We start from the raw sequence: 24,079 nt of genomic DNA, 5'->3' as shown, positions 1-24,079 counted from the left end.
ATACTAAAGAACACTCAACATTTCTCTAAACATCTTCTTAAATATACAATATAGTGACTTTAAAAAGGTTTTCTTACAGTGAATAAAATAAATACTTTAAGAAGTTTAAGCGTAAGACAGGTTGGTTATCACGCAGGTCAAACCAAAAACATGACATCAATAAAAATATGAATGGAGCGACATTCAAATAGGAGGAGACAAGATAAGCGAAGGCTTGGTTTATACAGTGGTTCTTTTCATCCGAATCTTGATTTGGCATATAGAATAAGCCATTTTCTTGCGTTACAAAACATTTGCGTCCTTTTCTTAAAAATACATCGACGTTTTTGAAGACAGAATCTGATGAGAGGAAATTTAAGGGAGCAAACTTTTCCCCAAGTGTTGATTAAGTGAAGCAGTCATTCACTGGAGACAGATAAGAGCTGTTTTATATGATTACCATTTAGGGACACCTAGATACTGATCGCATCCCTGCTACACTGATTACTGTATGGTTGTTCATATTGCTGTTTCGTCCTCAAACATTGAGCACAGAAGTAGTTCTGTCGGGGTGACATCAACACCTATAATACTACATTAAACCTCCAGAGTTATGTGGCTTTCAAGGACAACGATAAATCAATTATTGTCTCCGAATGGATAAAAAAACAAATTGATGAATGTGCAGAAACATGGACAGCTTGAGGTGATTGGTTGATGATTATGGTAATTAGAGTCTAATCTTTGTCTAACCAGAGTTGTGCTCATACACTGAATACACCGCTGTGTTTGCTGCTCCTTTATAGCGCCACCATTTCTACAAAACAACCCACAAACATGTGAATAATAATGGCCATGTAATTAGATTTAATTATCATCTTAACTTTTAACATAATAAACATTTTGTAGTCTTTCAAAAATGTCAATGAGCCAAATTTACAAAACCTTTTAGGAAACAATATCAGCAAAAAGTCTTACACATTTTCCCCAAGTCTTAAAATGCTATTTAATCTGCTTAGTGAAGCATCCAACAGACTGATGCACCACAGGCGGAGACATCCTGACTTCTAGTCCCTATGTGCATAACATTCTCCTACATTTCCCATAAGGCAACACAATCCCTGACTGTTAAATGTCCATGTTTTTCGTAACGCAGGCCTAATGTTAAAATTCTCCAAACGCAATTCAAGATTACCCCAACATCACTATGACATCATCACGGCTATTTTCCATTTTCTCAGACTCTTGTGAAAACGGTTGTAGAACGTCTCACAGGGTCGTAATACGAGTAAACTCATCCTCACGGTTAAGATCGGGGGCGTCCCTTTAACAGCTGGTAACATAGAATTCTCCAGAAATGAACTCGACACCTTTAATATTTTACCACCAAACAAATGAAGCAAACATTTGCCAGTGGTATAAATATCACAGAATCCTACTGTAGAACCTCTTGAGCACTGACTGCTGTTGACAAACAACCTGAACATCAGACGCATGACATCACAACAGCTGTCACACACACAGGTCAACTCAACCACGTGACAGACAGACTGTATATTCTGGCTTTCTGCTCTGAAGCCGTGAACATGGCGACAACAGAGAGAAGCAGATCTCGGCAGCGTAGGACCCATTACTGTGCCTTATTTGTACGGTCCAATCCCAACGTCGTCTCAAACAGAAGCCATAACGCAACAATCCCACCAATTTACAGAGCATAAAACCCAAACCAGCTCCTCGTTAGAGATAAAATAAGTATTAACGCAGAACGAGTCAATTAAACAAAAAAGAAAAAAATGATTGTGTTCCATCTCTAAGAGTCGTTCTGCTTTTGACATGAAATGGCAACCAGGTGAGGGAACATTGTGACGTGCTGAAAGGGGTGCTGGTATCCGTCGCACTGGCCTTCATAATAAAGCATTTAGTAAGGAGCAGCGCTCACTGCGCCTTACAGCACCAACTAACTGTTCCTGTCCTTTGACAATAAATCATACTATTACTACTCAATGGTTTGGCTGAGCAGGAGAGGCCTTTTTCTTTAAAAATGATGAACGGCAGCAAAAACACAGAGAAAAGACACACGAATGCACGTGGCAGATGGCAAAGGTGAATACAGTCTAAAACACACAACATTAAGATATAAGAAAACATACCAAATATAAAAACCATCTATGTATAAATAGAAACAATCACAACAAAGAAAATAAAAACTTGAAGTGGGGAGGGGGTGAGTGACAGGGCTGAGAGCAGTGCATTAAAACTAAAAACACAATCAAGAGTACAATAAAATGTGAACACACATCGATAGGTACATAGATGATATCTTGTATGCAGGTAGAAGTGTACAGCGGACCAACATTTTGGTCAACAGTGTGAATAGATACAAGTTGGTGATAATGGAAATATGTAACGGTACAGTAACTCCCTAACTCAACCTGAAAACACTGAATGATTCACAGACTGCGTGAACACAAACACACTCCACTCTCATACCCAAATGAAATGGAATGACCCAAGACTGTAGGGTGTTTTTTTGTAGTTTTCTTTGTTTTTTTTCGCTCACACAAAAGCACTGCCAGTCTCTCAGAGCTCCGGAGCTACACGGGGCCCCTCGGGTGCTGCCCTCCTCTGTGGTCCTCCTCTCAGGGCGAGCCGGTGTTTCGGGTCGGGTGGCTCTAGGCGACGGCGTCCTCCAGCGCTGCCAGCAGGCCCTTCTCCGTCAGGTGAGCCTTCAGGGAGTTGAAGATGTAGAGCTGCTGATCGACACGGAGGGCCAGGAGCTGCTGGATCACCTTGCTGGGGTTTGGGCCCCTGAGAGGAGGGAGAAGATAATCATACACCCTCTATCCAAAATGACCTCGACAGAACTGAGCTTTTATTAAATCCTTTCTTCTGAAACATGGATTGAACAATCACAGTTTAGCAACCTAGCCACGCCTGTAAGGAGTGGATTAAAGAGTGTACGAGTCTGCTCTAACATCACCAACTCTAACGTTACCAAGCCCTACCCGAATACGACAGGAGTTCTCTTTTTATGTCTGAACTGACCCAAGTCTAATCGGCAGAGCGAACTCTGAGCACCAAGTGAAATGAAGTGCTGTGTGATGGACAGCTGAATTCACACATTCACACAGGATCCACCGACAGAAGGGATTACAACTGCCAAAATGAATCGTAGCCGGCAAGAAATCTGAAATCAAGGACCCGGTGTTCAAAAAATGACGACTAACTTTGATGATTAAATCTTCCCATGTTATTACCATAAACTGCTAATCAACATATTCAAGTGTCAAGTGTGTTTACCTGATGAAGCTAGCAATGTAGACATTAACAAATGTGGCCATGAGGTACTGGCAGTCGAATCGGTCCATAATGCCACCATGACCCGGGATAGTGTTGGCAAAGTCCTGAAAGGACAAAGAAGAAAATAAATAAATAATATATAAAAATAGAGTGGAGTCAACAGACATTAACAGATGTCATTTATTAAGTTTTGCAAACACAGTATAGAATATTTCATATCTGATAGACGTGAGCAGGACAACACCAAGTAGACTACGTGAATATATCTTTGAACAGTACAATGAGTACCGTCAGCAGACTGCAGGTACAGGCGTCCGTCATTCCTACCTTGATCTTAAAGGCTCTTTTGAAGCCGCTGGCAAAGAATCCACCGAAAGGTCCCACAATGGAGGCAAAGGAGGAGAGAGCAATGCTGTGGATCTGGAACGGGTAGAGACGCACGGTGCTCTGTGGAGACGAGGAGGAAGTGTTTGACCAAAACAGATGAAAGCAGTTATCAACAGACTGACTTATAGAAGGGTAACTCCACATCCTTTACCCATTTTATAAGTTTGTTGTTATAATATGTGAGCTAAAACTATAGCTAGGTCCTGACAGAAATAAAAAAAGTTGAATTTTAATTTTTTAACAAAAAAGTTAGATATTACAGTATATTTTTCCACACGTTTACAGTGTTGCTGTATTATATCAGTCAGGCATGGTCCACCCCTGAAAGGTTGGTAAGGATGCTGCAACAATACACTATGCTACGAAAACATAGGACTCCTCTGATACTTTGTCACAATTTACTGGATATTGCAATATCACCTGTTCAAAATTGCTTTAATGTGTGACCGATATTGTGTATTTTATGTTTTTAGTGTATTGCTTTTATATATAATGATTTTAATGTAAAGTGTCTTTGAGTACTCTGAAAAGCGCTATATAAATACAATTTATTATTATTATTATTATTATTATTATTATATAAATATTTCCTCCTTTCATGTTCCCATTCGATTGTATGTGACTTGAGGAGCCGTAATGCAAAGAGACACAGGAAAAGCAAAAAGATGGCGGAGAGAGCAGGAGGAGTGAGTCTCACCCATCCAGTGAAGGACTCCAGGATGGCGGGCAGAGTGTAGACCTGAAGCTGGAAAAGCTCGGATGGCTCACAGTACACCTGGAAACTATTGGAGTCGTTGTTGAATTCCACCGGGCACACAAAGTAGCGGTAGCCGGCCATCAGATAGGAGAACTGAGAGGAGAACAAGCTTCAGTTACTCTGCAGTCGCATCACTGGCCTGCTCGCTCTCATTTCAGTCAAACAATGACTAAAGAAGAAGAAATCCTGCAATCCCGCAGTGTTTGTTGAGTTGTTGCCGTTCTAATATCCAGAGGCAAGATGAATACTTGTTGCATTAGTGATATGTAATTATTGTTAATACAGTCAGAACCAGACAACGCTGCAGGTGACACCACTGCATGTTGACTTGTGTGTACACAGGCGTCCTTTTACAAACACAATGGTGAAGTAAATTAGGTTGTTTGACTGTTGGGGGGGGAAATGTTTGACTAGCACACGAATGGGCAAATTCTTTAGAGGCAAAGCATGAAGTCATTTGGTGTCAATGAAAGTCACTAAAAGCTAAATAAACAAGTAAAAGATCTTTCAGATACATGTTTAAATGATACAGGCAGCCAGTGCAGTGTGCAAAAATGTAATCCATTGTCATTCTGAACTAAACTTCTTCCCTTTGCTGCAGTGACACTGCACATGTTCTGTTGTCGGACTAATAAAGGAGTATTTTATCTGATCTTTTAGAATTCTTAGGTAATCCAGTGAAAAGGTAATTACAATAGTCTAAACAGCTACTAATAAAAACACAAGTGAGTATTTCAGCATCTTTCTGAGCTAAAAAATTCCAAAAGAAATAAAAATGAAAATTTAAACCAGAGACTAAAACTACTCCCAAGATTGTGATTTTAGACAAAAGGAATGCCTGGAATTGGTAAAAACTTGTTGACGCTGTGATGAGAATCAAAACAGACAAAATGTAAAAATGTCTACGAAGACATGAGATTAAAATCTCACCATAATGCCAAACACAATAGTGGAGAACAATCCACCGATGAATCCCTCCCATGTCTTCTTAGGCGAGAGCTGCAGAGAACACAGTCAAGGTGTGGATACCAGGTTAATATATCATCATGGACCACACAATCATCTTTCTGTTTCCATAACATAAAGTCAATACCCAGACCTCTTACACTGGTGATGGTTGACCTAGCCTGGCAATACAACCAAACTGGAGAAAGAAATAACAGTGATACGACCAACCTTGATGAGAGGGGTGCGGCCGAAGAAGAAACCAAACATGTAGGCCATGATGTCGTTACAGATCACGCAGGAAATTGGCACGATGAACCTGTTCAGATGAGAAGAGTGTACATGAGACATGAAACAGGTTTTATGACAACTAAACATGTACGATAAAGTAATACAATGTGCGAGCTAATCCTCCTGCAAATCAACATACAAAGTTAACAGAATCGGATTCAAACATCATTTTACAGAAAGGAGCCATTTTTCTGTGCGAAAAATAATATACATTTGATATATTATATATGTTTTCTTACCAGATCATCCCCTCAAACAGGTTGTGAATGATAAGGTGAGACTGAGTCACCACAATCAGCAGAGTCACATGGGTCCAACCGAACTGTGGGGACAAAATAACAAGATTAGCCGAGTATGTTTCCACGAGGATGAGTCTGAAATGAGAGCCGCACTATTGATTTAATGATTGTGTCTTTGTTCTAAATATCTATTGACAGACTGGACAAATAGTAAGAACACAGGGTATTCTGGTCAGACACCACCCAGAGATTACTGTGATGGGCTTCAGCTCAAACGTGACCAGATAACAGCTTGATTAGATCAATAATGTGGTTGGATACTGTGAGTGGAGGCAGCGTCTCATCATCGCCATTAAGAACCAGCAGCACTGCTCACTTTCAGAGAGGAACATATTGTGGTCATACTCAACCGACGAGCTGTTGAACTGCCTCTGCTCTGCACTCTCTCCCAGCATCAATATCTTCTTTCAGAATTAGTTTAAGACATGAGATAGTTACGTGGGGTGGGCTCAGTCCATCTGGTTAACACAACCGAAGAGTCGGAATGACCCTAACCCACTTCTCCGTACACTTGAGGGCCCGTATTTTACGGAGCCCCATCAATAACCCAGTAGCCTCGAGGCTGGAGCCCAGGGTGCCACTTACCATGTAGAACTGAAGGCGGTAGTGCTTCTTCACCAAACTCAGCACAAACATGCAGAAACCTGCAACAACAACAAGACAAATACTGCGTGAAATACTTAATAAGGGGGGAAATAATCAGGGCTGCAGTGTCTTGAGAGAAGAGGGAGATTAATTAAAGTCAGAATCCCGGTCATCTTCGGTCAAACTCGACTACATTTAGCTTGACCTTTTTCAGATGAGTTAATGTGCAGTGAGTAGGTTAGGATTGCTGCAGCGTTTTATACCGAACACAAGACTGAGGTGAGGAGAATGTGTGAGACAAAAAAAAAGTGCTTATACTGGGAGAAGAGTCAAACCAGACACACTGTAATGTTTTACAAGGACATTTACTCTTTTCCAAGACGCAACATCTGCAGCATCTAAAAAACTAAATGCCATGTCGTGCCAAAACACTGCAGATTGGAGTATTTTCTGGGACTTGAAGGTGTGAGACCGTTATCTTTAGAGTCCTTCTGTTTAAAGACGTGTGAGAAAGCCAGGCCCTTCAGTTTCACCTTGAATCAAGTAGGCAAGAGATAGCAAACAGTCAGGGTGCTTCCTTCCTCACCACATCCTGTTTGCAGCTGCAGTAGAACTGAATTACCGACTGAAAACCTGCAGTACAGGAAGTGGGACTTCTCACAGACAGACATTGTTATTTTTTTGTAGTTTGGGTCTCAGCGTTTGTACCCATGAGGTAGAGGGCAAAGGAGATGAATCGGTGGTATTTGCTGAGGATGCGAAGCGGCTCCTCCCTCTGCACCAGTGTGAAGAAGGAGTCGGTCACGGTCTCTCCGTAGAAGAAGTAGTTCACACACAGCAGGAAGTACCTGTGGGGTGGAGGACATGTATCACGGCTTTATGACAGCAGCTGATCACACTCTGCATTCAGTATGCCTGCAGAAAGCCAGTGAGGCCGTGTGAGTAAACTCACTGTATGACTACAGTTGGATGGTCAAATGTTCTGCAAGTCCAAATTACTAACTACATGCAGAACACTTTAGATTGTTCAGGCTTATGGCATAATGAATGTCAGGACTCTGCTATCTATCACACTATACTGTACACCACTATTGCTAAAAATCAACCAGCTCTGATGATTCACAATATTTTTGCCCTTTTCGTTGATTGGCTTAATAATCTACAACCTACTCAAAAGGTAATCAGGTCACAAAACAAACCTCAGGAAGTCTGCAATAAAATAAACACATGAAACATACACCATAAGAAAGAAGCCAGTGAGGATATTTGATGATGTTAACGACACACCTCTATAAAATGTGTGTGTGTGTGTGTGTGTGTGTGTGTGTGTGTGTGCGCGCCCTCACCAGCTCAGCGTCCTGAACCAGGGCAGGTGGTAGGAGTGGTACACACTGTAGCCGATGGTGATGATCTCCTGGAAGCACTTAATCTGAACAATGAGGACCTGCACAGAGAAACACTGCGTCACCAGGGAGGAGACTACTGGAGCATCTCCAAGTCTCTGTGTGTGAGTGTGTGTGTGTGTCCTACGTTCTGCTGTCCTAGTGACACAAAATGGCTGACGGGCCTATTTTTAGTGAATTCCCAGATGACAGGAGCAGAAATCCAGCACGCTATTAAAGATCCTGAATCCCATTAATCCATGAGATTACGTTTTTCATTTATGTGGTAAAGTTCAACTGAACGCGCTGCGGAGACAAATAACTGTACGAACCCTAATACACAGTACAACTCATTGAGAAAATGAACTTCCGAGGTTTTGCACCGCACCATCAGCGTTGTTGGTACTCACGATCATCATAAGCACCATGGGGCCCAGGTAGATGATGAGGAAGAAGAAGGAGATCATGGCGAGTGTGAGGATACCTCGGACCCACCAGTTCCTCCATCTGAAGGAAACACAGCCAGAGAGGCATTACTGCATACAACCCATAAGATTACTGTTAAATAGAGATTAAAATCAATACGGCTACTGTACTCCTTCATCCATCCTAAACATGAACCTTTCTGCAAGGAACACAGGTTGAAGAGTTCATTGAGTTACATCTGCTCTTTAAAGGAAACTATGTGTGACGAGGGATTCCTTTGTATGAATCATGACACCTCCACAGGTGTAGCAGTGATCTAAAATACAGGAAAACCAGGGGCCTGTAGCTCTATATAGAGAAATGTAGTGACTCTATATATAACAATGTAATTACTCAATGAACAACTCAGAATACAACCTCAACCCCATGCTTTACAGTCATATACTGTAGAAACAACTATTATTACTGCAGACAAAACGCAGCAATATGTTGTTGTTTCTTCTCTTCAACAGCGACGGTACCTTGAGGAGAGTCCAGACAGGGCCTTGTTCAGAACCTCGGGGGTGTCATCAGCAGGGACCGGCACCTCTGGGACTCCTGAGTCCACCTTGGCCTCGCTATCCGACGACGCATCTTTTTCCACCTTCAGCTCACTGTCTGAACCCTGAGAGGAGAAATAAGACACGGACATTTGGCAAAGATATAAAGCTGTAGCAATAGGACAACAGGTGCAACCACAGAATCACACTAAAATCTAAAATCCAGGCCTTTGAATGTGCCCACTACACCGAGTGTAATGTGTTGGCACTTCTGTCTGATATCCACTGAATTCACAAAGCACACATCTTCTGTGTTCTGTGAATTGATGCGTAGTGAAACAAATGTATATGTCATTGAACAAGCAGCAGCAGCTTCATCATATCAGAATAAAGCAAAACACCAGCAACAGGATTGCCAGTGTAGGAGTGAGTGTGTGTGTGGGCGGCTAAACGCTGCACCAAATCATCTCCGTCCATATTGTTGCTCTCCCAGAACCATCTGTTCATTGGCGGAGGCCCGTTCACAACACACTGGTCTCTACCGCTCTATGCTACGATCAAAGGACGGCCGTCATCAGGCGGTGGCGGTTACACACGGTTACAGCTCGTCTGATGCAAACACAGAGTTTTCTTGAGGTCAGTTTGACGTCTCTGCTGCTGGTGACCAAATTAGGCTCGGAGGTCTCACCTCACATCCCCACAGCAGACGGTCGGCTCACTGTCAGTCTCACACTTTAACTATTAGAATTGCTGCTATATTGATGCTCTGAATGTCGTATATTGCTCCTTTAAACATCAAATCTATTCAATAGCAATGTTTTCTCTAGCTCACAGCTTTAATTCAGATTGAATACTGAGGATCACATTTTCACAGCTGCAACAGTCGGTGTGTGTCCTCCTTTGTCACAGTGTCCCAACACAAAACACTGATTCTCTAACTCTGGATCAACTCAGCTAAATGACACCAAAACTGTACATTTTCCATGATTTTGGAAAAGTCCATTGGCTTTTCTTCATGCAACACTCTGACAAGACACACTGTCAATAGCTCAACTGAATGCAGAACAAGAAAACACAGAGGCCCATTCTCCGCCTACTGGTTTCTATGGAGACGACATCCATCACTCAGGATGCTCGAGTTAATAATAGGCGCTCGTTTCACATAAAGGCTCCTCCCCCTTCATGCTTTCAACACCGAGTGTCTCCGTGTCGTTTGTCTCCAATTCATTGGAAAAAAAAGCTACATCTGCCAGTTGTGAAAGGAAACATTTATGTGTACTGGGATTATTTAAACGTCTTAACCCAGAGGAGTGTGAGCCCTTTAGAAATACTGCAAAAAAGGAAAAGAGGAGGTTTGTGACTCACCTTCTCAGCTGTGTTGTGCTGCGAGTTCAACCGACACAAATAATTTAGAGCAACTGTTTTGAAATGTTTTGAATAGCTAAAGACCACACGCGTGTGTTCAGATGCTTATTTAGAACGAGACTTCCCGAACACACAACGTCTATAATTACAAACAACCAGATGTTGCTTCACGCACGTATTGAGAAATGGGTTTCGCAGCGGAATTTCGAGGCGTCTTTAATGTTTACATAGATTGATCACAGTGTGAGTCATTCATAAATCTGTGAAGTGATTTTCACTAGTCATTTTACTATCACCATTTATGCAAAACACCATAAACACAAAGTACCTAACCTAAGCTGCTGTCCTCCTCATCTCATAAACCAATGTCATTATCTGTAGAGTTGTTCCTCTTAAGCTGATCAACACAAAAAGGTCATGGCAGGACCAGAATAGATTTAACCTTTATTTTACTTTATCCCCACCTTCTACTTGGTATGATCACTTTGTTGCTGGAAGCAGAGTCCACCAGAACAGCTGTATATGTCCTACAGAAATTAACTTGTTGTGTGGCATGTGGTCCTCCCTCACCTAAACCACATGACTATTAAATATTCATTTCCACATAGGACACATAGGTTCCCACATCTGTACTTGCATTTTGACCAGCCTACCATAAACTACTATTATACCATCACCCTGTACATTATATGATTCCAGGATCTTGTCTTTACGCAGGATTAAGCCAGATATCTGCTTTGGTATTAATTCCACATGTAAAAACGGTTAAAGATTATCTCACAGATGGTTTCAGTCCACATGTAAGGTTCAAGTGCCTGCTTTTTGAGCTTTACTTCACCAACTACTGGCAAAAAAAATGGTTAGGTTACTTTAAAAAAATACAGGATGGATTTTCCATATTTGTAGAGACGACAAATTAAATAAACCAGGTCATACTGAAGATATGTCAATTTTTAATTTAAATAATAAAAGAGAGACATGAGATCCTCTTTAAAACTGTAGGAATATGACCTAAATAGCACTAAACCGGATTGTGGAAAGTAATTAACTGACTGTATAACATGACAAGCACTCCTCAACAGAAGCTTATTTAAGTGCTCACTGTCGGCCTAGACACACAATAATAAATAACACAAAGTCAAGGCACTTTGTGGACTGAGTGCGCTTCATTAGTAAGTCACCATTCGCCTAATATGCCCTAATGTGTGGCTTTGTTGCGAGGATGTCGGTAATGCCTCGAGTACCTCGAGAACTTTCACATCTGCTTCAAGCTGCTCTTCAATTATCTGTAATCATCATGTCCTCGAGTCCATAACCACGCCCCTTTGTGGGCTCCGACTATTCCCTGGGAAGCAACATCGACATCCAGAAAATGCCTTTTGTTTACCCCTCAGTTTGAATATAGTTAGTAGTTATAATGTGTTGTTAGACAGCAGAACGCCGGAAGCAGTTGTTGTTCAACGCGTCGTAGACCTGACGTCAACACCGTTTATGTGGCTACAAACATCTTTCCACACATAATTCAAATCGTTTACAATTTAACTATTGCTTTGCATGACATAAACAACACCGATTCAAATACAACTTACAAGCCATTATATACGTCGGCATATAACGTCATATGATAAAGAGAGCAGAGTTTATTTCGATACCATTTTAACTTGTGCATTTGGTTTGTCTGTTGTTGTCACGACGAAAGCACACAGGAAGACCTGCACGTAGCATCAACCAATCAGCTCTAAAACGTGAGTAGTTTGGCGGATGATTTGTATGAAGCCTTTAGGTGACAGTTGTTCTTCTCCTGATACGTGAGCGACGTCAAAATGTCGGATTAAAATCGATGTTGACATTACTTTTCCTGTAGCTACACACAACAGCTAGCAGGCTAACTAGCGTTAGCATCGCTGTCAGTTGGTAGGTAGGACGGAGGCTAACGGTACCTTGTCCTCTGACGGTTGCTGTTGTAACGGTGAGTCGGTGTCTTTGCCTCCACGGTGCCTCATCTCTGTCATCTTAGCAGGTTGTAGCCTAACGACTACAGAGAAGGTCCAGTGTGTCTCCGGGACACTGACTCGTTTTTCGGGGGACAGGTCTCCTAAGTTTGTTATTTGTACAGTAACACTTTTCACTCGATGAACCAAATTGGTGTCAAGTTGGCAGGGATGAAGGATACAGACAGCTTCCGGTTTTCAAAATAATGTCCATGTTAAATCAGAATCAGCTTTAAGTATGCGAGCACATAAAAGGAATTTGTCTTTTTTTTTTTGCATCTTTCTCAATTTACTTACACATAAATAGAAATAAACAGCTAAAGGTAAAGAATAGGCAAGACTGTTATGTACACAAATAGTAAATAAATCTAAAAATTATATAAATATATATTTTTAAAAAGCACCAATGACCAACAATAAAATAATATATAAAATGTAGATCTACAAGTCAAGTGTTCTGTAAGTTACAAACAATAAAAGTGCAAAGAAATAAATACTGAATGGATATAAATCGACTGGATGATTATGTACAGTATGTATATGTAAAAATGTCCTCATACTGTTTTTACAGTGAATACATTTTAATGATTCATTTCACTGCATCTACTTTTCTGCATGTTCTAGTTCCAGCTGTGCTCTTACAGCTGGAACTAGTTATGAACTTAACTGAGCAGCAGAAGCACATCTATGTACACTGGGCCGGCATGGAAGTGTACAGTTCCTAAATGGATCAGGTATAAAATATATATATGTATATATCAGACATGGAGTACTGGTGGACACGAACTGTCTTTTACGGCTTGCTGTGTGCAAGTTTGCAAAATGGCAAATGCGTGCTTTTATTCTGAAGGTATAGCTGCCTACATTGCTATCAGAGTTCTCTGATGTCATGGAAGGAGTGGGCTATATTCAAGACAAATACAGTGTAATGTGTTGGTACTGCTACAGTTGGAGATAATACAAATAAACAATACAGCATTAGCTATAACTATGTGTAGCTATTTCTTCATTACAACATGATAGTGGCTTCCTGATGTTCAGGTCCAGTGAGGCCTTCTGAAATGTTACTGTTGCTCTTGATACACACATTTTCTCAAACATAATGACCTACACTCAAACTGTAAATATGATAACCGAGTGTATAACACTGTCAACTTAACCTTTCCATTAACCTCACAAACTGCAATGCAAGTTACATTTTTTTTAAATCTTTTATCAACAATAGTGCTTCCTTCTCTTCAGGACTTGAAAAATATAGTCTGTGTCTATTTCATTCAAAAAAAGGGAAATAAAATAGCATCTTAATATCTTAGGGGACAATTTATTCGACAAGCTTATGGCATTATCAGTTCACTGTAGTAATGTCTGCCAGTCAAGATTCTCTGAAGACTAGATGGCTGAGGCGATCAGCCATCAAGTGATCTGTAATTTTCACCTTTAACACCAAGTGGCAGCAAAAGCTCACTGTAATTGTTTTTGTGTGTGTGTGTGTGTGTGTGTGTGTGTGTGTGTGTGTGTGTGTGTGTGTGTGTGTGTGTGTGTGTGTGTGTGTGTGTGTGTGTGTGTGTGTGTGTGTGTGTGTGTGTGTGTGTGTGTGTCAGCTCTCTGGCCTGACGGCAGCCAGCATTTATAAATACTTAATGCCCTACCGCTGTTGCAGCAGAAGTGAAAGGGGGGTGAGCATTGCAGGCCAAATACAACAGTTCAATAGGACGTGACATCATACTGTGGGGTGTTCTCTGTCTCAGTAGCCAGTGATGATGGTATTAACAGGCTGGATCACTGGAACGAGCACCAATGAAAGAGACCACTTTTTTTTGGGGGGGCAGCAGAATCTGAGACTAACATAGTTGAAAATATTTTATTACAATGCACCACTGTCTGACTTTTTTTTCCAAAATGCATTGCTAATGTTACCTTTGAACACAGCTTCTGCACACTCAATCATGACTCAGCAGATCTTTGTATCATCATGGAGAAGAGACGGAATAAACCTGTGCAGGTGATGTTCAACACATCCAAATTTACAGATCACTGACTAACTAAACAGACTAATAAAGCTGTCAATATACAGTTCACTTACTTCATCTATGTATTTCATTGAGGCATGCTTATTTTTCTCTTCTGTTTTAGTTTAATCTTTTTAAATAGTAGCCTAAATATATTACATTTATTTTTGTTTTATCTTGGCTTTCTGTCAATTTGTTCAAGTTAATGCCTTTCTATTTCTACTATAAAGCACTTTGACTTTTTCCTACGTTGACCTGTAATTTGAATGCTGTTTTTGTGATTAATCAGAGAACAATAAAGATGTTTTTGTCACCTTTGCTGTCATTTCTGTAAGTATGTTGTTGCAGGTAATTAATTATAGTGAACGTCGATATTAATGTCTGAAAGGCTCCATTGATTTCCTCTCATCATCAGTATTCTATTCTCAATATTTAAAATGTATCTGTCCCTGACTGACATCTGAATGATTAATTACAATCACTTTGCATGACTTGCATCGTCCAAAATACATTTAATGCAAAAAACAAACTATTTGATTAACGCTGTTATTGAATGTGTGTTTATTCATTATTCAACCTTTCTAAAGCTTCTGAAAACATGGAGCCATGACTCAGCAGAAAACATGAATGTAAGAACATGGAGAATTGGTTCAGAAGCATTGGCAACAAGAATGCACTCACATACCCACCCACCCACAGATTATGACTGCAGTACTTTCGACTCTATTCTGTGGGGGCACTTCATCCTTGCTGCAGTGTGACGCCTCGGACGTTGCTCAGCCGTGTTACACAGCACGCTGCACATGTACTGTGAAGACTTCTGTCATGCTGTAACTCTCCCCATCCTGTAGTGTACAGTTACTCTGCTGTTTCTGCTCTGTGTGTGTGTGTGTGTGTGTGTGTGTGTGTGTGTGTGTGTGTCATGCCAGGCAGCCCAAATCTTGGGCTGGGACTCTTCAGTAGCTCCCTCAGATCTGCAGGGCTCTGGGACATCTGCAATGCAGAAGTCTATATATAGCCATGGAGTTACAGGGGGAGAGAGGGAGACAGCGAGACAGCGAGACACAGACAGACAAAGAGACAGGAGGGTGAAGGGAGACAGAGAGGAAGGACAAGACAGAGAGAAACAACGAACGATAGGAGTGAATCGTGAACCTTGAACTGAAAAGGAGCTGGAAACTAATACAAGGCCGACAGAATGCAACTTTCTCCGATGGCAAATGCTAACTTTTACAGCTTAAACAAAGTAAATTCCTGATTTGTGCACACTAAAAGCTTTGAAACACTTAATTTGCTTAAGAAACCCCCAGAACCACCAAGCAAACCAAGTGTCCACTCAGGATGTCAGCACTTGCAGTGGCATGGTTGCAGTGAAGTGAGTTTGCCAGTATCTCTGTGTTTAACTCGGAGGAAATGGAATTACTTGCTTGTGGACTCCCAGCAACAGAAACAGGGAAGGGTGGTTGTTAAACGCTGAGGTTGAGTATTTATTGCTTTATCTCAAAGGGTCTCGCGGGAGGCCAGTGGAGGAGGAGGAGGTGACCAGCTCAATTATGTATGCACCTCCACAACAACAGAATCTGCTGACAGCAGCGCTCAGCACGCACACAGCAGCGGCACGGCCAAATCAAGGACGGCTCTACAATCCGGCCAGCAGCGGGCCACGAGCCCACAGAGGTGTGGGAGTGATCAGACTCTTGAGTTTTTAATAAATCCGCCCTCTGACACGCTCCCTGTCTGATTTTTCATCGAAGAGGTCAATGCTAAGTCATAACTCTCCTTGTGTCACGGCTGAAAGATACATCAACCATTCTAAGTCCAGCATGCAGCACCTCAGGGACTTTTACACAATACACTGCATTGATTTACAATTACAGACACATTATTAATTCAAATAAAAGATTAATGTTATTAATGTAACTGTGGCAGTATTTCATCTTCATAGTTAGAGGCTGATAACAAAGCTGTGTACGGCACAGTCTTTAATTTAAATGATGTACCATTTAAAGGAAATGTTTAATACGAAGGGAAACACGCTTATTAGTTTGCTTGCAGAGAGTTAGATGAGATTGATTCAAACTCTCTTCTCATAAGACTCTCAGCAAGAAAGCACCGCGACCTTAGGATAGAAATACACTAAAAGATGCAAATGTGCAGTTAAACTCAATACACAGATCCTTATGTCTAATGCAGCATTATGGTGAACTAAATTCTTATTGATTGTTGCACGTCCAGGGAAGCATTTCCTTTACTTTGTTGTATCACGTTGCATTTTCCTTTCCTGAAACTCAAGCGTGTTCCTTTTCATTTAATGCTTCAGACCAAAACATTTGTCCTTGCTTCTTTCTCCCTGCTTTTCTGACAGATTTATTGATTGTCTCTTAGTGCTGATAATGTTTTTGCCGCTGTGCTGATTCTCCCTCCCACACACACACAAACACACACACACACACACACACACACACAGGACTACAGTGTGTGAGCAGCTGTGCTGGTGGGCCAGCATATAGGCAACTATCATCCATCTTAGCCAGCCCCATCTTTCACCTCTGTGTGCAGGCAGGCAGAAGCTGCGATGAGCTGATCGCGACACCCGGCAGACATTATGTAGCTCTGCCCATCAATCAGGTGGACTTCAACCTGAAGGCTGAGGAGGCCGGCAGATTGGGATTGGAAGTAAACCGTTTGTATTACTGTACTCCTGAGCGAGGAAACGTAAATAAGTAGACAGCTCTAACTGATCGAGACCTGAATAGGTTGTAATTGATACATCAGTAGACCTTTTCCACAGAGGCCTTTTGACATGTCACAGAGGGAACATCACAGGTGCAAATTATAATAGTAATGATTAATTCCATTTTGCTGCCTTAGTTTCAAGGTCCTGGTATATTGTGCAAGAATAAAACCTTCAAGGCGACGATTACCGACAGACGCAACCAGAGGCGTCTACGGGCTACTTTTCAGTATTCATGCTAGCTTGACTATTTGGATTGTAGAAGAAGGTATACGGGAAAAAAGTGCATAACCTTGATAAATGAAAATAAGGAAAGTCAAGCGGCTACATTTCTTAATTCATTCAAATTATTTGTCCCTCGTCGCTGAAATCATATTTTTTGCTGAAATCGGGTCCGATGAGCCATGATGGCCTTGTAGTCAACTGCCTTTCATGCTAAGGCATGCTGGGAAAGACTCCAGCTGCATAACACCATTGCAAGTATGAACATACATAAATATGAAAAGAGAATGTCAGCGGAAGACTATTATCATCTATAGTTTCCTTTACAAATGTCAGTTCTTTCTCACGACATTAAAGACGCAGAGATGCAGCAAATGTTTGGTTAATAAATGTCTTTATTTGGCTTTGAGAGGAATATCACTGCATGAGATAGCAGCACGTATACAGTCACAGTTGTATAGCAGAGGTCTGGAAAGTGTCAGCACTCCTCAGCCTCTCAAGAAACAGGTGAGATGGAGGGGAACATATCTTTATATTTTAACTTTCAGTCATGATTAAGGCAAGTTTTTTTAATTGAACACACAACAAGCAAAAAATCTATCCCATCCAGCAGATACTCAAGCTCGAAGAGTCAGGCCATGCATTCATGCCCGTTGGTTGATTAATTTGTCAAACAGAAAATTCCAAGAGGATGAACTGATGAACACTGGTGAAATTAAACCGTTCAGAGTGATAGAAGGGGTTATGGTGAAAGTAGCCCTTATATGCGACTCTGTACCATTCAGCCACAACTCCTGCGGCTTCTGCCCCACCTGCCACTTACAGTCTTAGCTGAGGGCCGTCAGTGTCATCATCAGCTGCCTGACACTGACAGCCACGCTTACCTTCACCTCGAATCCTTTAACCAGCTAAATTAAAACAAAAGCATACATTTGTATGAGGAGAAATAAAAAAGGGTTGGTTTTCTCTAAAAAAAATAATGTAGGGAAGAATAACCTTGCAGATCAATGTTAAACTCTGACAGGTGTGATAGCCGTTAAATTCATTGACAAATGAATCAATCAAAGAATCCAAAAAATAAATATATATATATAGCGGCAATTTAAACTCTACATTTTCATTCCCAAAGATGCATGCCCTCATGGAGAACCTTCAGCACTCCTCCTTTCCAGCAACTGGCAACACCACCCACCCTCCCAACACACTTGCTGTGGCACTGCAGTGAATTAAAGAGAATGAGAAAGGGGCTTGAATGGTAAGTGGTACATTTCCGTTTGTCATGGTGGGATGACATGCAGAACTACAGAGCGATGTAGTGGGAAATGTGGGGTTTGACTCACAGCTCCAATAGAAGCAGTCTGTCCTCTAAACGTGTAACAAGCATTCAGGAATGAGCTGGTGGAGCTTCGGTCTATGATAAAATCTCTTTTAACGTACTCTCCAACTTTTATATGTAAAAATCAAATAGCACCGTAAAAGTTGGACTGGCTGTTACTCTGTGCGTTTTTTCTTAAAGCCTGTGTGCTGACAAAAGTTGTTACTTTCAAGGTTTTGATTGCTCTTACTGTAAATATTGATCATTAATGGCACATTTATTGTTGCTTCACGTGAGGAAAAATCATCCTGGTTGAAACTTAAGAAAATGAGTGGCATCATGCTAACTTTCCCTCACATCCCTCTGTTTTAATGTGACGTAAAAATAATGACGACCTCTGCAGAGCGTGTTTATGACTCCAACTCCTCTGTCATTGTAATACATCTATTTCCTTCTAAAGCCCCGCCCAATAAAGCTTAATCACTTCTGAATTAAAGAGACAGAAAAACACAGACGGTGTGCAGAACTGTGTTTGACAGAGATGATGTGAACAGAGACCAGATCCATATAAGTGATTGGAATGAGGATGAGGAATGTGTTATTGTGATGAAGATAATGTTGACACTAGCAGTTTAGCTCTTGCTGGTCTTGCCGGTGGGGCCCTCCTTCTTCTTCTCCTTCTCCTTCTGCTTCTCCTCCTCCTCTTCTTCCTCCTCCTCTCCCTCACCCTCCTCCTGGTCATCTCCCTCATCTCCCTCATCTTTGTTCTCCTCTCCCTCCTCCTCCTCCTCTTCCTCCACCTCTTCTTCGGCCTCCTCTTCCTCCTCCTCCTCCTCCTCAGGCTTGGCCTCAGACTTCCTGTAGGCTCCGAGGGAGTAGGTGCGGGCTGACATGTAGGAGAAGCCCGGGTAGCCCGACTGGACCATGGCCCCGCCCACGGAGCTGAGGCGGCACTCCTCGCCTTCCAGCAGCTTCCTGCTCAGACAGAAAGAGAGACAGACGGGGGACAAGAGATGACGTCACCTATGGTCTTGTTTCGTTACTAAAATGATCTCAGTGTTACTCTGCTGAGGGATCTAATGTCACCGGAGTATCAATGGCAACACCTCTGCTCTGTTTTGGTATTTTGTCGCAAAACATTACCACAGTTGCTGAGTGAGATCATTGTAAGGTTTCCCCTTCTATCATCTTATTACAGTGGGAGAAGAACCGAGAGGGACTATCAGATTATTAATGCAAGCATTTTAAACCACACATTTAAAATGGAAAGGAAATTATTATTTTGTGGACAGTTAACTGTTGAGATAAACAGGGATTGTGGGTAAAGAGAGAGGAGTATTTATACAGTTGTACACTTTGTGTCTTAAAAACCAGGCCACCAGACGCTGCAGGAGAGTTTAATTCTAAAAAATGCTTCAAGTAAATGAGTGGAAGTGAAACTCGTTAAGCAGGTGTTGCACAGTGTAAAAGCTAACACTTGAATTCAGGTTAGTTCACTCTCCCAAACGGATTATGGTTGTGTTTGTAGTGAAGCCCACCTGTAGGCAGCGATCTCAATGTCCAGCGCCATCTTGACGTTCAGCAGGTCCTGGTATTCACGCAGGTGACGGGACATTTCTCCTTTGGTGCTGCGCAGAGCATTCTCCAGCTCCTGAATGGTATCCTACACACACACAAAGTCATATTATGACATCCCAATAATTCATGCTCTCGTGAATAGAGGTAGATTGAAAATTGAATGTAGAGATTTTCACTGTTGTCTTGTCGCACTGAATAAGGAGTGCGTTCATTTTGAATATTAAAGTGATTCATAAAAGACACATAATCCGGTTGTGTCCTTCATCAGGGTCCACTGTGTCCTGGAGACTTAAATGCATGAGTGTGATATCTCTGGCGGAAATCAAGACTATTGTTAGTTCTGAGAAAAACGACCCCATTGCTAATGAACTTTTATGCTGCCATCTCGGCCATGCAGGTCTCCATTTAACAAGTGTCTCCCTATACCTGCTTAATTAAAGGTTAATCAAATCGTAACACACACTAAAATGGGTCATTGCCGTACCTGCATATCTCCCATTTCATTGTTGTGTCGATCCTCCATCTCGGCAACCTGCCTCTCCAGGGCCTCGTTATGGCTCCTGAGGGCCTCGATCTCCAGGGTGCGGGCCTGCACCTGCCTGCGGTACTCGCTCAGCTCCTCCTTTGAGTGCTTGACGGCGTCCTGGTTGCGGGCGGCGGCCTCGGTCACGCTAACAAACTTGGAGCGGTACCAGTCTTCTGCCTGGGCCTGGTTCCTGGCCGACAGGTTCTCATACTGAACCCGGATGTCCTTCAGGGCGGCAGTCAGGTCCGGTTTGCTCATGTCCATCTCCACTGACACCTGGATGTAGGAGAGTTTTTTTTTTAACACAAGTACTCATTATTAGTAGGTTTAATAACATCTGTAAATAAAGGCAGCACCAAACTAAATCTGAATAATCAATAAGCCTTATATTTCACTATGTATGTGAGTATACATTTAGAAAACTGTATAATTGTTCACATTCTGTTTAAATGCTTTTGTTTTTGCGTAATGCTTATATATTATTTTAGGTTGATTTTTACCGATTATTTGTGCCTGTTCTTTGAACAACTGGACTACCTGTAACTGATGAAAATGACCAGTTCGATGAAAACAGTGAACTTGGAAATGTGCTTTTTATACTACACAAACTCAGATACAGATTTAAAATCGAACTGTATTAAATAATATAATGCATGCATGTGATGTAATGTAATAAAGTATAAACTGCCAATAGATAAATTACATTTTCTGTATACAGCTGTGTTCAATGCACACTCCTCTATAGATGCACTGCATCTCTTCTGGTGACATGTATGTATAATGTGTTGCCTTGCTGCTGGACTGATGAATCAACTGCTGACTCAGACTTCTCTGCTGCCATGTGAGCTGTGCTGTCAATAGCTTACATGGCAATTATATTCCCTGCAGGGAAGAGGAGAAACCCTGGAGAAATCTACCCAACAACCATAACTCCACTCCATTCATTTAACAGTTACTTACTGCACATTCAATAAATTGATTTCTGCTCAAAGCGGTGATAGTTGCTGCTGCCCTCATCTCACATACCAAAACTTTTTGTCAAACAGTGACATTATTTTCACTGTCGCGCTGCTGTTAAAAACTGTTTAGCTTGTAAACTACGCAAATAACTGCTTGCCAGTGCAGTTGACGGGGTTTGTCCTGCCAGCTGCCCCTTTGGGACGACCACACCCCTGGATTATGCGCTATTTCTCCGCATTTTTCTCCCTCCCTCCCCCCTCTGCCCCCCTTCCCTCGCCTTCTTTTATGAAAATATCGCCAGTAACCCCAAACGAAACGCCAGCTGGACTAATAGCGTAAAGTTTATAATAACCTCGTTGCGCTTAGAGTATTTATATTTGAAGTGGCACAACTGCAGCATGATACTCGCGTAATATTCCCACAGAGAAATCAGATTTACGGCATACTTTGCAGCCCGCAAACCGGGATCGACGACCGGTACCTACTCGCGAAAGAAAACACTCTTTACAAGTCAGAACATCTTAAAGTTTGAGCGGGCGCGTGACAGAGCGCGCGAGACGCTGCAGGGACGCTCAATAAACCTATATGAGGAGAGGAGGAGGGAAGGACAGCGCGTGGGGCTGAAACGGAACTGCAGTGTCATCAATTATCAAGTGCGCAATGTTTAGTTTGAGGAGGACGCAGTTTGTCGTGCACACAGAAAAACAAACAGGTTATTGAATTCCTGTAAGACTGTGGGAAACTGCCTAATATATAAACAATATCATATATAGGCCTACAACAGTTGTAGTGGACCTGTGCACTTGACTAAGTATTATTACCTGTGTATAGGTCATTTCTTTCAAATCAATAATTGTATGGTGAATGTTGAAATCTATTAGGGAGTACGGGTAATAACCTCCCATCACGTTTGATACGGTCACTGTAAAGTCAGTGCACAAGCCACAGTTCCATGTAGCAATATTACATTCGCTTATAGTCAAACATGTGTGGATGTTAACTTTGATATTATCAAAGTTGAAGGCCATAAGGAGTGAGGAGTATTTGTTGGCAGTGTGACATTGACAACTATTGATAATCTGACAAGTGGCCCTGGGTACCACGTCTCTGTGTGTTGGGACCTACAGGTCACCAGCACACAGTGGGAGGTGTACCTGAGTGGACTGCAGAGACGCTTGCAGCTCCAGCAGCTCCTCCTCGTGAACTTTCCTGAGGAAGGCGATCTCGTCCAGCAGCGACTCCACTTTCTTCTCCAACTCCAGGCGCGACATGGTGGCGTCGTCCACGTCCTTCCGGTAGCCCTTCAGGGTGTTCTCCGCCTCCTCGCGCAGCTTGGTCTCCTCCTCCAACTTCTCCCTCACGTGCTCCAGCGTGTCGTTCATCTGCACGCAGTCCAGGTGCATCTGGCTCCTCTCGTGCGTCAGCTCCTCCACGCGCGCCCGCAGCTCGCGGATCTCCTGCTCGTACAGCTCGTGCAGGCGCGAGGGCTCATTGTTGCGCTGACGCAGCATCGTGACCTCTGCCTCCAGGACTTTGTTCTGCTGCTCCAGGTTGTGCACTTTCTCAATGAAGGACACGAAGCGGTCGTTGAGGCCCTGCAGCTGCTCCTTCTCGTTGGTGCGGATGATCTTGAGCTCGTTGGTGACCGCGGTGGACTGGGTTAGGTCCATCGCAGAGTCCGGCATGGAGGAGAAGACGCGGCCAGAAGCCGCTGTCCTGCGGTAGTTGGTGGAGGACATCCCGGGGGAGGAACCGTAGTTGGTGCGGTGGCTGCTGCGGTATCCCGCAGAGTGCGGGCGGGACGGGCTGCTGCTGCTGCCCAGACCCACGCGGCCGGACCGGGGGGCATCTCCGAAGATCTTCCGATAGGAGCTGCTGCTGTAAATATCGCTGGAGTAACTCATGTTTCCTTTTGGTGTCCGGTCCCACTGTTCTGTACGGGAGAGAGAGAGAGTGAGCGTGTGGAGTTCAGGAGTGCGTGAGGGTGAGTGTGTGAGCGAGAGACCAAGTGAGATGCGAGTGATGTCTGGCCCGAACAGGTGCTTTTATAGCGAAGGCGCCGGCGCATCATTTGACGCAGGGACAACAGAAGACGAGGGGAAACCTGCAAGCTTTTGCAGAAAGCCTCCACCCTCTGGGGAGACACGAATTCACTCATGCAGCTCCTCGTTTCTGCCTTGTGGCTCAGGCACCAACACACAACAACTATATATAACACGTTTTGTACAAGGGGCTTTATTGAAGGCGGTTTGACCCGAGAGCTTATTGAACTTCACTTTCATTAAGTTATTAACGCGCCCTTTCCTTTCATGTTCTGACTTAATGACATTCAAATACAATCACATTATAATAGAATCACGTGTCATCTAATTTTCCCAGTACATGTATCATCCCGCTGGACTATCTCATGTTACCTTAGACCACATTGTCCACTGTCATTGCAGTTTTTCTTTGCCGTCCCAGCAGAATGGCAAATGGGATCGATGCGT

At 42.5% G+C, this 24,079-nt stretch overlaps 2 protein-coding genes and 1 long non-coding RNA gene across 3 annotated transcripts; 1 reads left to right on the top strand and 2 right to left on the bottom strand.

Moving 5' to 3' along the window:
• Nucleotides 1-829: 829 nt before the first annotated feature.
• Nucleotides 830-12,418, bottom strand: cds2 (CDP-diacylglycerol synthase (phosphatidate cytidylyltransferase) 2). The gene is made up of 13 exons (XM_076104250.1): nucleotides 12,196-12,418; nucleotides 8,873-9,015; nucleotides 8,336-8,432; nucleotides 7,890-7,987; nucleotides 7,252-7,391; nucleotides 6,544-6,602; nucleotides 5,899-5,981; nucleotides 5,600-5,687; nucleotides 5,354-5,422; nucleotides 4,364-4,516; nucleotides 3,607-3,726; nucleotides 3,280-3,383; nucleotides 830-2,787 (listed from the first exon to the last, which is right to left on the bottom strand). Exons 1-13 carry the CDS (start codon nucleotides 12,265-12,267, stop codon nucleotides 2,652-2,654), a joined length of 1,362 nt encoding a protein of 453 aa, XP_075960365.1. The 5' UTR covers nucleotides 12,268-12,418; the 3' UTR covers nucleotides 830-2,651.
• On the top strand, nucleotides 11,630-18,467 carry LOC142964109 (uncharacterized). Its single transcript, XR_012957500.1, has 3 exons — nucleotides 11,630-12,000; nucleotides 16,815-16,931; nucleotides 18,341-18,467. It is a non-coding gene; the product is annotated as an uncharacterized LOC142964109 (long non-coding RNA).
• A 536-nt stretch (nucleotides 18,468-19,003) lies between these two features.
• On the bottom strand, nucleotides 19,004-23,494 carry neff1 (neuronal intermediate filament family member 1). Its single transcript, XM_076104248.1, has 4 exons — nucleotides 22,745-23,494; nucleotides 20,589-20,906; nucleotides 20,065-20,189; nucleotides 19,004-19,501 (listed from the first exon to the last, which is right to left on the bottom strand). The coding sequence occupies exons 1-4, from the start codon at nucleotides 23,492-23,494 to the stop codon at nucleotides 19,159-19,161; spliced, it is 1,536 nt and encodes a 511-aa protein (XP_075960363.1). The 3' UTR covers nucleotides 19,004-19,158.
• Between the last annotated feature and the right edge of the window lie 585 nt (nucleotides 23,495-24,079).

Source organism: Anarhichas minor, unplaced genomic scaffold (assembly GCF_050575085.1).
Source record: "Anarhichas minor isolate MPS153535 unplaced genomic scaffold, ASM5057508v1 ptg000030l, whole genome shotgun sequence".
In the NCBI taxonomy this organism is placed as follows: domain Eukaryota; kingdom Metazoa; phylum Chordata; class Actinopteri; order Perciformes; family Anarhichadidae; genus Anarhichas; species Anarhichas minor.
The sequence above is the reverse complement of the archived record's forward strand: the minus strand, read 5'-3'. Positions and strand labels throughout refer to the sequence as shown.

What these genes read in the sequence shown, in the direction of transcription:
- cds2 (XM_076104250.1), bottom strand. Translation starts at nt 12,267, where the DNA reads ATGACAGAGATGAGGCACCGTGGAGGCAAAGACACCGACTCACCGTTA. An exon ending in CTGTCTGGACTCTCCTCAAG is followed by an intron (nt 8,433 to 8,872) that starts GTACCGTCGCTG and finishes TGTTTCCTTCAG; the next exon opens with ATGGAGGAACTGGTGGGTCC. An exon ending in ACCGCCTTCAGTTCTACATG is followed by an intron (nt 5,982 to 6,543) that starts GTAAGTGGCACC and finishes TTGTCCCCACAG; the next exon opens with TTCGGTTGGACCCATGTGAC.
- neff1 (XM_076104248.1), bottom strand. Translation starts at nt 23,494, where the DNA reads ATGAGTTACTCCAGCGATATTTACAGCAGCAGCTCCTATCGGAAGATC. An exon ending in CGTCTCTGCAGTCCACTCAG is followed by an intron (nt 20,907 to 22,744) that starts GTACACCTCCCA and finishes TCCTACATCCAG; the next exon opens with GTGTCAGTGGAGATGGACAT. An exon ending in ATGAAATGGGAGATATGCAG is followed by an intron (nt 20,190 to 20,588) that starts GTACGGCAATGA and finishes GTGTGTGTGTAG; the next exon opens with GATACCATTCAGGAGCTGGA.